We start from the raw sequence: 16,197 nt of genomic DNA, 5'->3' as shown, positions 1-16,197 counted from the left end.
ACAAGAGGACATCGTCTGAAACTGCATCAGGGGAAGTTCAGGCTAGAAATGAGAAGGCATTTCTTCACAGAAAGGGTTGCTAGGCATTGGAACGGGAGGTGGTGGAGTCCCCATCCCTGGAAGTGCTTAAGAAAAGACTGGACGTGGCACTTAGTGCCATGGTCTGGTTGATATGGTGGTGTTAGGGCAAAGGTTGGACTTGATGATCCCAGAGGGCTCTTCCAACCAAATTGATTCTGTGATCCTGTGATTCTGCGATTCTGTGATTCTGTGATTCAGGATAAGAAGGCAGACAAAGCCTTCCTTAAACAACTCAAGAAAGTTTCTAGATCATGTCCTGGTCCTTAGAGAGGACTAGTGGAGATGCTATCCCCTCCCATGACACAATTGTAACTAGAGTGGCCACAATTATTTTGGAAAACCGTATTTCCCCTTCCTCTACGAAAACATGCATCCGTAAGAGAGGAAGAGAGGGGCAGGCAGTGCAAGTTTAGAAGGCAGACGGTAATTTAGTATTACCTTAAGTGTTGCAAACACTATTCACAGCTGTGGCCTGTTCCATTGTGGTTTTTTCCCCAGACATTGTACAAAAACTTTCTCATGCAGCAGATCCAAAATATTCATGGATAGACAAGTGAAAAAGCTCCCAAAAGTACAGATCCAGGACCAAGGAAAGCAGACGAAACTACAGATTCCTCTTCATACTACACTACACCTAGCAATCTGAATAAAAAACAACTGCAAGTGCATTTAAGCTTTGTGGACTGTGAAATAACAGTACATTGTTATTCCACCTAGAAGTCTTGTGATCCATTTTAAACACTATTTGCAACTCTAAGCTTCTCTCTGCAAGCATAAAAAATTCAGGAGGAATTCTGTTTTTCACTATCTATTCTGTTGGTGTTTATCAGCATGATTTATTGTGCCAATACCACTGTTACTTGCTGGCTTGCTAAATATTCAGAGGAGAAACAAAAAACCACTCAGGAATTAAGAGTATGTATACGGAAAAATTAATTTAGATTATCCCAGACAAAGCTGGCAAAAACCCTCCCAGGAGTGTCAATGAATACACAAAATATTTGGTAGTATGAGAACAAAAACCTCCTTCAAATGACAGCATTTGCAAGTTCAAGATAAGCAATTTCACTAGCTCTACTACCATGAAGTAAACTGATTTTAACACAATGATGATCAATGGAGATTCACTTGGTACCTTTTCTTCATAAACGCAAAGAATAGAGGTTTCCATCAAACAGAGCAATTTACAGCATTTGGGGAGGCAGAGCATCAGCCTGTATCAGTAACTGGCTATACAACGTCTTCAATCGTCTCAAAGATGACAGATTGGCCTTAACATTCAAACGCAGGGCCAAAGAGTCGTATTTTTTTGCCTTCAGAATTCACTTAAATTTTCAGAGACTTGAAAACAAATTCTTGGGGGGTGGGGGGAGGACAGTAAGCGTTTGGGGCTTTTTTGACTTTAAGTTCCAGGAACCGCTTCTTCAGCCCCCTTTTTCCATTCAAACTACGAACACTGCTTTGGAGGGCCTTCTTGATATGATATTCTCTTCTTGGTATATTCAAATAGCTTGTCTGAATGAAGATAGGTTTCACACTTGGCAAGAAATTAGCTTACACCACCCAGATGTATTAAGAACATTAAAAAATTAAGTCTTTAAAACACAAGACTTTAGCAACTTAGGACACATCTCCAATCACATCTATTACTAATGTGCCATATCTATCCTAGTGACACATATTATCCAAAACTGTATTTGGCACATCACTTCATCACCTGTTTGTTCTCTAAGAAAATACAAAAACATTTAAGTGTCTACAAGTATCAAATGCTATCTTTCTTGTCAGGCCTTACCAACTTTCAACATCACAATTTTGAAGTTGATCCTTCCCAACTGTTAATCTACCTCAATATAATGAAAAGTGTTTTTTCCACAAGCGGGGAAAAAACCACAAGCATCACATACTAGTATTTATTTGCTACTGACACACTACCAGGGCTATACAGAGAATTACAGGTTCCTTTAATCAGGAGAGAAACAAACCAATTTCATTTTGAACTTGATCCAATACATGCTTTGGTCCAATGTTCTTTCTCACCATCCTGGCAGTCTCTACTGTTCCCAAATACTTTCAGGAGAGCAGAGTCACATGTGTTTTTGTATTTTGGAGAGAGAAACTCTCTCTGGTTACACGAACAGTCAACTATGGTATGAAGTAGATCAGAGTAATGACCTACTGTCACCATTTAAGGCTGGGCCGGCGCTTAAAGCAGGTGGCCGATGCTCTTTGTTAACCCCGTCCTTTCCCAGAGGGGGAAGGAGAGGAGAAAAAGGAGAGAGGCCAATGGATTGGGAAGTTAAAACAACTTCAATAAAACGATAACAATGAAAAAATAGTATAAATAATATTAATACTAATACTACTAATAACAGAAATAGAAATACACAAAACCAATGCTGAGCTTCCCAATGACGACCACGTGAGTGGTGGCTCGCAGTGCTCATGTGGCAGGACGGGCATCCGGATGTCCCGGACTGGACTCCGCAGCCGACAGGAACCGGATTCAGGGATGCATGGATCAGGGTTGGAGGCAGGAGAGCGAGCAAAGTCCCAAGGGGATGCCGACCATGAAGGAAAGAGGGCTGACCCTCGTGATCCCTGAGCTTTATATTGAGTATCCACGTGTAGGGGATGGAATACTGCATTGGTCAGTCCTTGGTCACCTGTCCTGTCCGCAGCTCCCTGCAGGTGTGACCTTTTTGGCCTCCCCACCAGCGGACCACAGGAGAGCCCACCGTGACTCTGGTTCCCACAGGAACAAGCACACACACGGGCCTTTCTGCAGGACAATGCCACTCCTACTCCCGCAACAACTACAGACCTCAAGCACCATCAACTCTAAAAGCAGGCACTGCTGAAAAGCACGTAGGCAGCTTCAGAGAGTGCAGTTACTTAGAAGAAACTTAACTGAAGGAAAATCTACTGAAAAGGGAACTCGTCCTGTTTTAGCCAAACCAGAACACCTACTACGGAGTAAAGAGAGCAATGATCTCCAGGCTTCTGTGGGGTTAGCCCTCTTCTCGGTAAAATGGGAGATGCAGTTTGAAATTCCTCCAGGTAAAGGTGGGGAGAAGTGGTCCAAGCAGGAGTCTAACCATTTAGCTACTAGAAACAAGAAACCTCACAGCTCTATGAAAAAGAACGAATTTAATTAGCTCTAAAAGCAATCTTTCAAGCGTTGTAATTGAAGTGAATTTATTTCAGAGCAAACTAAGACTCACAATTTTAAGACAAATGCTTTCTAGGCAAGTGAACCTACAGCAGCCAGCAGAACAGCTAAGCTCTGTGCTGGCTGCTTCTAGGAAGGAAACTAGGGAAACAGCAGGGAGGAAAATAAACTCACGAGAGGTATCCTCCAGGGTAAGGTTGTAACACAAGGTGGCCAAGAAATTGTTCCAGCGTAGCCACTGACTATGCGTGGTTCCTTTGTTAGATTATAACATCACTTAAAAATAGCTACTAATGCTATGTAGGCACTATGTGAACCACACATCTGTCTTCATCTAGTTATTTTTTGTCCGACAATACGTGTCTGCACATGCACATGCCATCTACGCAAAACCAATCAGCTAAGCATTGAATCCTTGCCAGTATTACTGTTTTGGCTGGTGGTTATACTGACCTGTAATCACTCTACAACTTTCAGTGAGTATGAGAAGACTACATATGATTGACAGAATAGTGCACTTTGCTTGACACTGAATATGGCTTAAAGGCCCAGCAACATTTGTTACAGGATTAACATTAATCATAATCCCAAAATAACTCAGGGATCCTAATGATGGCTTAGGCAATTGCATGCAAAAGCTGCAAATGCTAATGTAGTCTAAGCCACAGGAAAACAAAAAAGTCAAACCATCAAACCAGATGGAAAACCAAAATCCATCACATTATAAGTCACCACTTAGCAAAAAGAAATTACAGGAGGAATACTGAGATTATCACACATTGAGATCAGAGGATTTGTGTGGCTAAAATATAGATATTGTGAGCAAAAGTCAAAAGGGATTTACTCCATATTTATCAAGGATGTTTAATCTCCATTCTTAACTTTCTACAGATGAAGAGGGGCAGGGGGGGAACAGAGGAGGAACATTGTCGAGAGTCCTCATGCAAATTATTTGTACTTTTACTTCCCACCTACTTCAAACTAACACTTAAAAATATTCCATGTATGTTGCAACACTTTATAGATGTTTGCTGGATGCGATTTCACATTTTTAAGAGACTTAATAGCTCAGGACTGGTAACACAGTTCAGGTACATTTCATTTGTAAACTAGCCACTCGGTCCAGTGATAAAAAAACTGTTCCCTGGCTACTGTGAAAAAAAAAAAAAGGAACCTCTGTATCCCTCCAAGTAAGCAGATTTTTCTATCACACCACCTGTTGTTTAAATTACTACTTAAGATCCTAACAGCAAGAAAAGGATCTTAGATAAGCAACACAATGTCTTTATGCTTTTGCAAAATACCAAGTACAAAACTGAATGCATGCTCAAGAACCTGACACCCTAATGGATTACTAACGGCCACAACAGTTAACAAGCACCAACTTCAAAGTCAAATCACTGATGCGTAGAAGTGTGATAGAAGCTCTTCCTTCTATATACTGGTAAACTAGTTTGACAGAAATCACCTACCCCCAAGACTCACATACTTCTGAAGAGCAGGGTTCTTGGCCAATTTTTTACCATAAGACTTAGAAGGGGTATGTTTTAAAAAGACATTCCTGCCTATGGATAGCCTGTTCCACGCTGCATAACATTGATGAACACCAGTTGTCTACTGTAAGACCTACAGGGTACAGCTTCATACCTTATGAAAAGCAAGTATATAAAAACTATTACTCTATCAAGTACTCTCATAGTTTACAGATCTAGAAAATAATCATCCCCCTTAAACTGTGACCTCGCTTTAATGAAAGCAGGTACTATTTTAAATGTCCTGCTAGAATGCTTTGCATCAGGAGTTTTAACAGTTATCTCCCTTGTTCACCTAAAGCAATTTAGATTTAGTCAAACTGATTAGAGTCTTTCCCAAAAAAGTTCACTTACCATCCAGAAAAGGGTTCCAGAGGCAAATTCAGAATAATGTTCTATAGTAGACAGTACACTGAATATTAAACAAATCAGCACCAGGAGAAATCTGTAAAAAGAAAACATTATTTAGTGATTCATCAAGTTGAACTCTAAATCTAGACCTAGTCTTAGCTCTCTCATTCACACAACTTTTCTTATCACAAGTACTTTCTGTTTAATCAGTTAATTCTTCCTAGTTAAGTGAATATCATCATTTTGCATTCAATAACTTTTAAGAAACATGGAATAAAAATGAAAGGAAGGCTGAACACAGTTAAATCAATAGGCAAAACTCACATTATCAAGTATAATTTCCCACAGAAGCTTGTCATAGCGATTGTTTCATGTTTCACTGCTTGCTATATAACTTATGTGCTGCAGTAGAAAGGTATCGTGATTGATAATGCATTAATTAAAGTAGAATTAGACATACGACTGGAGTGAGGAACAGTAACTTCAATGAAAAATGTTCCATTAAATGCATTCCGTAAGTTCAAAACATACACACATACTGAAGAAACAGCTACTACCACAGTATTTCTAGTATCACCATTCAGATCAAGAAAAAAATTCAGAAGTCGCAGAATATATACTCCTGCCCTCAAAAACAGTTTAAAAAAGCAAAATCGAAAACTCATAAGAATTGGAAAACAAAATGTGTAATTGAATTTTAGTCGATCAGACTCTTAAATGCTGGCAGAATACACATTACTTTGATGCATACAATGTCTCGGCCATCTTTCCACCACTGGTAACATGTTAAACTTTTAAACAACTGGTGAAAATTAATGATGTATGAAGAACGCTGATGGACAGACCAGAAAGACAGACTTCTGCTATGTTTGCCCCACAGTTTTCACCATCTCTTAAGGTCATGCAGAAAACAAGAGAAAAGTAAGACAACTGGAATTTCTCCCACTAACAGCCAGAAACATTCCCTCTTGTGTACCAGCTCTTCCAGCTGTAATTTCCTCTGATTCCATGCCAAGAGCTTGTGTCTGAACTCCTAAACTCCCAAAGCAGCAATTAAAACCTTAACAGTCCTGCATATGATGAGACATTTTCCCAACGAGAAACCCTTCTGAAGAAGATAAACACTACTGCCAAGGCTAGTTCAAGAACTTCAAAGCAAATGACAGACTAACAGCCCTGGTGACTGGACTATTAAAATTGTGAGATGTCAGCAAACAGAAATCAACACACTAACTACACTTAGTGTGCTTTTAGTAGCTTTTATATGGAAAATATAGGAGGAAGAGCTTATGAGGAAGGGGGAAAATTCATGTTCAACCTAGAGACAAATTCCTTAGGAGTGTACGCAGGGACTTGCCCTGGTCAACATTTTCATCCGTGTTCCAGAAGAGATGAAATGCACCTCATCGAGTCCACACATGACACCAAACTAGGGGTTCAGTCAATAAACCTGAGGGCAGAATCACTGGTTAGAGGTGCCTGGACAGGCTAAGGAACAAACCTACAGGAATCTCATAAAACTCAATATGAACAAATGTCAAGTCCTGCACATAATACAGTGCAGGCCCAAACCCACATCGGATGAAGACTCTCTTTATCTTGGGCTGCATCCCCTTTAACCCTGCCAGCTTGTGAAGGGCAGTGAAGGGCATGGCTCTCTTTTGATGGACTACACCTGGGGTGGTGCACACAGATGGGGCCCCAAGATACAGCACAGAGGTGACAAACCGGAAGGAGCTTGGCAGAGGGCAAAAGCAGCAAGAGGACAACCCTGACCCAGCATGAGCAGGGACAGATGCCACCACCCTAACGGCGGGTGAAACCCTGTCCCTACTGCTCCCCATGTTTCCCACTTGCCTCAAAGTCCTGAACATCTTGCAGTCACCTCATTTGTTCCCATCACCTCCTTCTGCCCGTGGGGATTGTCATTTTGTAAAACATTGTACACCACTTGTTCACAGCCTGCCCTGTGACTGGCTGATAAGACCAGCTGCCTCTTCCTGTCTACGTCAAAAAGGCGTCAGAGCGGGACACTCCTGCCTATGACATACCCAGAGAACCACGTTTTTTATGTCATACCCCACATTTTCATACTATCTATGACTGGATGGTTGCCATTTTTTCGAAACCGTCATACCCACATGATCTCAGACCAGCCTCTGACGGGCTGCTCATTTCCTTTGGACCAGGAACTGCTCATATAATATACATTTTTGTATAGACATAAGTTTCTATATATAGGAATGGATATATATAATACATAGACTATATAGACTATAGACTATACAATTGTGGTGGGTTCACCTTGGCCGGCTGCCAGATGCCCACGCAGCCACTCTCTCACATATTAAAAAGTAGAAGAGCTATAGGATACAAATACAGAATTTCTAAAATAGTAGCAAATGTAAGTGTACTGTCATCAAGTGTTTGTAACTGCAAAGCTCGAGGAATGTTAATTACAATCTAGGATTTATTTCTTTGAACCCCAGTCAGAGAGGCATAATGCAAATTTGAAATAATATGGTAAATCTATGCTGGTGGAAGTCACTGTACTTGTCCATAGTACCTAGTGGGGATTACTGAAGAAATCTTTACGCCAATACCAACTACACCAGCACCATGATGGAACCATCCATGTTCAGGTTTTTCATATAGCATAAATGAAATATAATTGTGTTAATACAGCTCAATATCTGAACTAATTACTAGGTCTCAGGGAACACTTTATGATTTGATCTGGCGCAATGCTCTGCTAATTGGGCTATACTACTTTTTAGTCCCAAACTAGTCCCTGTGTACAGTATCTAACATTTCCATGCATAGGTACACTAACTCAGCTGCTATTAACTCAGATTTTTCAGTGCTGCACTCTACTGTATAGTGCTGAAACTCCCTCTTTCATCTCTATAAATACCAGGACTTTTCACTTACTTTTCTGTTCTCTAAATTCTCAGCAGAACACATAAGGAAGGCCACACAATTAACACAGTATACTTTGTAAACTCAGAAGGAAAAGGGAGTTGAAAATTATCAGAATAGGAGCTTTAATATCTAAAGTCAAAGGGAAAGCATGATGCAAAAGAAACTGAAGCAAACAAGCTTCTTATCAAAAAGGTTAGGGTTTTTTTTTAAAAAAAGGATAAGATCCCCATCTTTTTTATGTGATTGTTTCTTGAAACCAACATAGAGTCCAAATTCAGCATAAGACCCTTCTTAATAAACCTGGAGAATCAGTCATTACACGAAGCAAAACTATACACTTTTGCAGACTAAAGACTATGAGTGAGTCTTTAGTTCAACAATATCAAGCAGTTAAGCTAGCACATTTATATGTAAGGTTTCAGTGTTTCCCACGCCATTCAAGCATGGCGAGCAGGTTGAGGGAAGTGAGCCCTCTCCTCTGCTCAGCACCAGTGAGGCTGTGCTGGGAGGGCTGGGACCCACTTTGGGCTTCCCAGTGACTACAGGCAGGGACACCAGGGAGCAACTCTGGCAGAGGGTCCCCAGGATGGGGCCAGGCTTGGGGCACACCACCTGCATGGGAAGGCCAACAGCACCTCCCATGACACAGGAGCAGCCTTTCTCACTGGCAAGGAAAATGGCCCACAGGAACAGTCCCAAGGAGAGCAGCCCTCAGCCCAGCAGCCCCAGCAGCCCCTTCCATAGTGGGGCAACCTCCACTCCACAGTCACTCTTTGGGTAGAACCAGGTATGTCCCTCCCCTCGGCATGGGGACCAAGCCATGCATGAAACTGTAATGGCCTCCTGGTGTCACCAGCCACCTCACTGAAGCCATTTCCAGACCGTTACAAGAAGGGCCTCCAGCAGTGGTGGGAGACCGCCACAGGAATCTTAGGGTCCCTTCCTGCTCAGCAAGGGTTTCTGGCAGCTATGAGTCAGCTGGGGTGACTGTGGGAGAGGAGAAAGGACACACAGAGGAGGAGGAGCAAGGCTGGGAAAAACACAAGGGACAAACCAACTTGCCTCTTCCAGCCCTGCAGCCCATCCAAGACAACTCATCCCAAGACAAGCTGATGGCTTTGGATGGGTTGGAGGGGTAGCCACCACCACCACGTGCCACCATGGCTGAGGTCCCCCCAAGAAGAGGAAGCAACGGATGACCCTGCAAGATGGCCATCAACTCTCCTCGCCACCAGCTTGGGCTCAGCTCCCTCAGGAAGCCCACCATGGCTCAGTCAATGCCTACCCACAAGGCTGAGCAAACTGCGCAGCAGTGGCAAAAGCCCTCCGATGGCTCTTGTCCACTGCCAGAACTGGGACAGGGATGTCACCTGGATGACAGCTATTGCTTCTACTCCTCTTGCATCCCTTTAGGAGTCATTCAGGAAGGACAATGCACCTAACAGAGGCCTTGGACATTCACTGGAAACCACGATCATCTCACCTGACTTGCCTTCCCCACCACCTCTAGCTAATTTCTCCATTTACCTCCATCACTTAATGACAACTCCATTTCTTTAGTGTCCTCCCCCTGCATAGGTTTCTGACACCTATTTGCACTTTAAAAAGTTCTCTACCAACTATTTACTGTTACAGGATAATTACTCTGTAGTTACTGAAGAGTTAGCCAAAGTACACATACTTTATAGTTACTGTTTTCTATAAAGCGGAAAACCAAATCTGCACAGGAGAATTCTGTGTGATGCTCATCTCAGGAATTTGTGTGATTAGATTCTGTTCTTAGGTTATTTTTAGCTGTTTCTGTCAGCTAAAGGTGTGAAAGTTATTTATTTGAACTCTTAGTCTCCCTTCAAACCTTGTTTAAGTGATGGGTAGCAAATGGTACATCTCTTATACGCTGAAACTGTAGCTACCTTGGTGAGAGAGTTTACGCTGGCAGCCCAGGCACTTCATGTGCAAGTTTAGATACTACAGAAACAATTAAGGCTGTGGGCATTTTGTAAATCAGTACTGTGAAACAGGAGGGAAAAAGATCATCTAGATAGATCTATTTTTAAAATTCTTTTGGTGATGAGCTTGCAAAGATAATGACTCCTCTCTGTTTATGCTGAACGGTGAGCTCTGTTGGGATAATAATGGCTATCCACCGCTACGTATTCTGTGTCAGGTGTTACTGTAAAGAAGATTTTCAGACGCTTTCAGGTAAGTGTGGTACCATAATATTGTAAGATGATAACTAAAAAGAAAATAGCACTCATGCTTATCATAAAGTTTGGGGGTTCTACAGAAGTAAAGGACTAACCAGTCTAAATTACTTGATTGGTAAAACTTAGGGATTCAGAAACCAAACCCTCGAAAATCACACTTGCAATGCCACTATGCATGCTACAGGGAACAGGAAGCAATAATAAATGCCATTCTTTCCAGCTTTGTAAATCATAACTCACAAGGAATTAGACAGAATGTTGATGTTTATTATAATGATTAAAGGAAATTCTCTATGGTACTTCTTTATTTTCAACACCTTACTAAACATTTTAAATTGTCCTCATATCTTTATCTAGCTGATTTATTTCAGTACAAACAAAAATCTAGGATTTAAAACATTACTCCTATCAAACACAAACCAGAAAATGGTCTTCCTTTTTTCTTTTAAAAAGTATAATGGGAATATAATAGAAAAGGAATTGTATAAATTGAGTAAAGTCCACGAGAAGGATGACTTTACCATGCCTTATAATAGAAGAATGAGTAAGAAAACCAATGTCATAAACTGTAATGTTTGTGAGATCTTCTTGCAGGTAGTTTTTCTTTCCAGAGCTCAGTTGCTACTACAAATGATAGTAAATATGTGGTCAGTTCCCAGTCCAACTCATCTGGAGGTGCCAATGGACCCTGTTATCAGCACCCTGCTCTCCCCACTCTACTTGAGTGCTGTCCATTAAAACAGGTGCCTTGTAGGTGAGGATACTGTCCCTGCGTACGGTGAGGACAGCCTCCGCTCCTGGTTCGCTCCCTCTCATGGAGTAGCCCTGACGTTGCTGCACCCTGACAAACCCAGAGGAAAGAACGGCAGAAAGATTGTTACGTGCTCACAGGAAGAAATGATCACATACCACCCCAACCTCCCACAACGCCCATCATCTTTATGGAAGAGTTTTGATGGATTGAGTGTAACTCGTGCTGAATATACAGAAAGTTGAGACCAGAGATGGGGAAGGATGGGGGTTTAATGTGTTTGATTGTTTGTGGTGGTCTTTTTTTCGATAACCAAATCAGTGATCAGAAGTTTGTGGTGGTTGGCAACAAATCCCTCAGAATTCCCTGGCTCAAGACTGTTCAGCCTGTGACTCCAGGCTCCCAGCCAGACTGGGTGTTGTCCTGGGAGATGGAAGATGTAGGTATGAACCTCCTCAGTCTCGTAAGGGTGTTAAGCCCGAGCACATGCTTTAGCTCCTAAGCAGAAGCAGCAGGAGCTAGTCATTAGCACTGAGTAGAAAGATTGGTCCAAACATAGGGGAATGATTTTAGGCACGGCTTCAGACTGTGAAACCTGATCTTACCCAGGCATACAGTTCAGGGCTGTTGGTTCTATCTCAAGGGTCTGACATCTCGATCTATTGGCAGAATTAACAAATAAATAAATATTACACTGGATTGATTTCCAAAGGGGAATTTGAAACAGTTCAGTATTGTTTCTGAAAACTGCTCAGAGAAGACTAAGACACCTAAAGAAGCAAGATTTTTGAGGTTCCTACCTAACCCCTCAAAAAGGAACAATCCTCTGGACGCCTTCAGTAAACCTCTCTTGATGTCTAGCTGCTATTGGGTTCTCTTGACCTCTGTTCCCGAGTATGCCCTGCATTGGCCTTGTCTTAACTGAGAGCCAGCTCATAAAGGCCTAAGATTCAGCAGCACCGGATAAAACAAGCCAAACCTGCGCTGCCCAGAGTAAAGGAGAGGAGGAGCCAATGGAGAAACATGTTTATCATGCTTACTGAAAATTCAAATCTGATTCCTCTGAGTCTCTCATATTCAGGAAGATATTTCACCACTTTTGATGGTGTTAACACAGAAAAATGCGTTCGTGGTGAGTGTTTTCATGACTTCTACTTCTTCATTAATGGCAAACACCCAACGCTGAAATGTCTTTAGAAAAATAAGGTTGAAAGGGAAAAGAAATACAGATAAAACATTTTAGTCAAGGCTAGCAGTGCTTTTAGCATGGGACAGATCTTAGCCACGTTCTCATGATTTACTAGTTATACAGCCCATCACCCAGTCCTGCTGCTTCTTTCACTTCACCGTACACAAGTTGCTGAGCATATTATTCAGCAGTTTTACTTCCAATTCCAAATGTTTCCCTTTTTGAAAATGGTGGTATGTTATAGGGGGTATAGAGATCTGTCCAAGTCATAATAAAACTGATATTTTGCTTTAATGAGCCACTATGCTGACCAAAGATAAGCCAGCTGGAAGAGGGGGCAAAAGTCCCATTTTCTTCCCATAGGCTTTATTACTGGAGAGTGATGCTCCAAAAAAAAGAAAACCAGAGCAAAGCACTGAGAAGAGACACTGGAACACAAGCCAGGCTTTGCCAAATGGAAAAGGGCAAGTTGATAAGGAGTTTACAGCACCAGTGTACTGCCCGCATCCAACACTAGAAGAGTCTAGGCATGGGAATATGCAAATCTTTAGCCTTTCCTTAACAGAGCAGCACTGCTTTCCATGTAAAGAAAATGCAGATATAAAAGTAAAGTAACCAGGGTTATAAGATTCTCATTTTCTTCATGTATTTAATATGAGAGGAGTACATTAGTTTACAGAAGCCCTCACAGGCACCGAGTACCCCACTTGGTTGGATGCTGTGCTCCATCAGGCAGTTTTTTAATCCAGACAGCTTTTACTTCCAGTTGCAATCCCAGTGATGGGTAAATGGAGAAAGACACCAAGAGGTGAACAGACTTGTGCATACCTCAGGACAGTGTCAAAAGCAACAAGAACTTGGATCTCTTGAAGCTCAGGCCATCCTCCAGTCAATAATCACGGGAACACAGGAACTTTGCCCGTCCCTGAAATAACCACATCAAACAACTCAAGCATAAATTTACCAAGCACTTCTTGAAATTAGTCAGTCTGTTGGTTCTCATCTTTTTTATGAGACTGGTGTTCCACTCCTGCTGTTGTTACAGATTTTATTTCTCGGCAAAATCCATGCATAAATGTATGGAAAGCTTCCTCTGAGTACAGCCCCTCAATTGCTTCCAGATTCCTGCCACTTCAGTTACCTCCTTTCAAAATCCCTTTGTCTTCTTTTACTGCCCTCACTAGTAATAAATAAAAAGCCAGGGGTAATTCACATTCTAAATATTGTCTATTGAGACACTGAGGATGACAGTGCACTTAAAACCTTCTCTCCTTTGCCACTCTAAATTAAGCAAAGAGAAGAACTGGATGTTCCTACATATCCTGCAGATACTATCACTACATCTTCAGCCAGATCTCCTATTAAGCCTCCAAAAAAGCAAGCAAATTTGTAAACCTCAAAAAAAAAAGAGGTTTACAAAAAGAAATTTACCAAAAAATCGAGAAAAAGATGATGCAAAGTGCCAAGATGTATATGCATAAGGATGTACAGGGGAGGACAACTGATGTAATTTATTTACTAAGGGACCCAGAACTGTCCAAAGACTGCTAATACAGCCTGCAAGTTTTGTAACTGCCAGCTAATTGTTTCTTCCCTCCTGTATTTATGTGTTGAGACTCTCTCTCTCTTTTTCCATTTCCAAAACACACATTAAAACCATTCAAAGGACCTTTTAAATTCACTTAATTTATGGCACTATATATTCTGGCCAGTGAGTGTCACTCCTTCCCAGAGAATAACAAAGGCATCATTTTGCAAGCACAGGATCGGCTGGACATTCTATAGAGAAAGTATCATGTCCTCATACAAAATGCATTTATTTGAAATGTAGAATCGCTGCTGATCACTTTTGGTTATAAAAGATCAAGACTTGCTTTTTGCAGGAGGGGAAGGATTAGCTTCAGAGCACCTGGATACATTCCAGTTTCAATAATCTCCTTTCCCAAATCCAAATCTTAACGTAAAACTCTCCTGGTAACATCAAGCAGAAAGTTTTTCTCTTTGTACACTACACTATTAACAACTTCAAGCGCTGAAGTGCCCATATCTAGTGACCATGTCTGTCACTTCTGTCAGCTCCAGGACACAACAGAATGATACCTACAAAGCATATGAAAGTTAAAGGTATCGGTGAAGACACACTTGAGACTGGCATTCAGAGCAAGGTAGGGAAGGACGGTATCAGCTCTAAGCACTACTAGATTACCATGCTGTGACAGCTCAAAGTAGGGACAGATGGGCTTGAGGCTCTTGACCTTGATTCCAAAAAATGAGAAATTATTAACGCCTGTTTTTTCAGAACCTGGGAAAATAACAAACCTGGCATAGAAATGTTAGGTAATGTCAGAAAGCCTGATATTCAGCCTGAATGGCAGAAAACACAAGGAGACTTTAGCAACAGACATCAGGATGGGTAAATGAGTGGTTGCTTTGTCCAAGTGCCGAAAAGCCATGCAAAGCAGTGGCACAAGCAACTGAACCATAAGCATGAGGGCAGCTCACATGAGGTGAGTACAGTGAGGACAAAGTCAAAGGTAACTGCAGACTCCTGAGCAAGTAAGAGCATCAAGTTCCTCACAATTACCAATAGCAAGAACAGCAAAAACAAAAAAAAAAAACCAAAACCAAAAGCAAGCAAGCTCAGTTCAAAGGCAGTTCACCTAGTCAACTAATAAGCCATGAATTGATAGTAAAGACATTGTTCTGGTAATCCCTAATCACAGCAAAGCTCTGGCACAGAAACAAGAGGTTTAGAAAAGAAGACTGTACAATCCTTTGTATGGTATTAGAGGCATTGTGTCTGTTGCACAGCTCAGCAGCAAACTGCAGTGGCAGCATTCTTGCAAGTAGTTTGTCACCAGAGAAAGCTGTGTTGTATAAAAAAAAAGTTCTCTTCTTATAAGGCTGAAAGATACAGCCATCAGCTGTAGATCCTAAACGAACTTCAGCGATTGTTCCCTTTTATGTGATGGGAAGACTGTATTTATTTTCCAGTTAGGCAATATATACGGGGAGAAAAAAAAAGTGTTAATAGACATTCAAACTGCTAATAATTACCCAGACAATTGTCAAGGTCCTGTGGGCACTGACCTCGGCCTGTCCCAGTCCCCAGGGAGAGGCACAATGCCCAGGGCTGGGACTGCCCTGGCTGCCCCCTCTCCTGCCCCGCTCCCCGGCTGGTGATGTGCGATGGGGTCTGGGGTCCTGCCCTCCCGGCCCTGGGGAGCCTCTGACGCTTCCGAGGCCCCGGGGAGCCGCTGGCCCCCACAGAACTCTGACAGCATCCAACCATTCCTCACCAGGCAGGAGAGGACTAACTGCTCCTACTGATCTCCTTCCTGCACTCTATCATTGCGTTATTGCTTCCATGTGAAGCTTGCAAACTGCACCGAAATGGGTACTTTTGTAGAATTGGTTTTAAATTCTCTGTCCTATACTGTTTTTTCAGCGAGAGACAAAACTGTGCGTACTGAATGCTCAGCTCCTGTTTTAGGCTGCAGCTGCTCTTTATGACACCAAAGGTGAGTTGAGTTTTCCTAAGTAAGAAGAAAACGTTACACAAGCAAAGGCACGATCTGGGGTTGATCGTGTCCTCCGAGTTCCAAACTATCTCATGGATTAACGAGGAGCCTCTTCCTAGGTTGCCAGGTAGTATCTGTACCATTAGATACCAGAACCTACAAATTACTTTTCACAGCGGTCATTTTACCATAATGTGGGTTAGTCTAAGGTTCTTGTTGTTGAACAGCTGTTTTAACTGTTGACTACACCAACTGTACTGATACGTAAGGATTTAGTATTTAAAAAAAAAAACATCTGAAGAGTATATGAGTATATGCAACCCTTTCTAAGTAGAAAAACTCGAAACCACCATGCACACACAGGAGAGAAAAGCCTTACACAGCAATCTTACGGAAGCCTTTATAAAAATACTGCTTTTTTAGTTACTACTGGATTAAGGCGTTTTTAAAACAGGTTGGAGCCCACAGCAG

At 41.8% G+C, this 16,197-nt stretch overlaps 1 protein-coding gene across 1 annotated transcript in view; it reads right to left on the bottom strand.

Moving 5' to 3' along the window:
• The window catches only part of LOC104165159 (potassium voltage-gated channel subfamily KQT member 1-like), a gene marked incomplete at both ends in the record, with an annotated part of 65,885 nt that overhangs the window by 28,135 nt on the left and 21,553 nt on the right, over positions 1 to 16,197 (bottom strand). Inside the window, one exon of the mRNA XM_009704725.1 lies at positions 5,140 to 5,230. Coding sequence (XP_009703027.1) covers positions 5,140 to 5,230 — 91 coding nt within the window. The remainder of the gene's footprint in view (positions 1 to 5,139; positions 5,231 to 16,197) is intronic.

Source organism: Cariama cristata, unplaced genomic scaffold (genome assembly GCF_000690535.1).
Source record: "Cariama cristata isolate BGI_N322 unplaced genomic scaffold, ASM69053v1 scaffold1880, whole genome shotgun sequence".
In the NCBI taxonomy this organism is placed as follows: Eukaryota; Metazoa; Chordata; class Aves; order Cariamiformes; family Cariamidae; genus Cariama; species Cariama cristata.
This window is presented reverse-complemented; position numbering and strand designations above follow the sequence as displayed.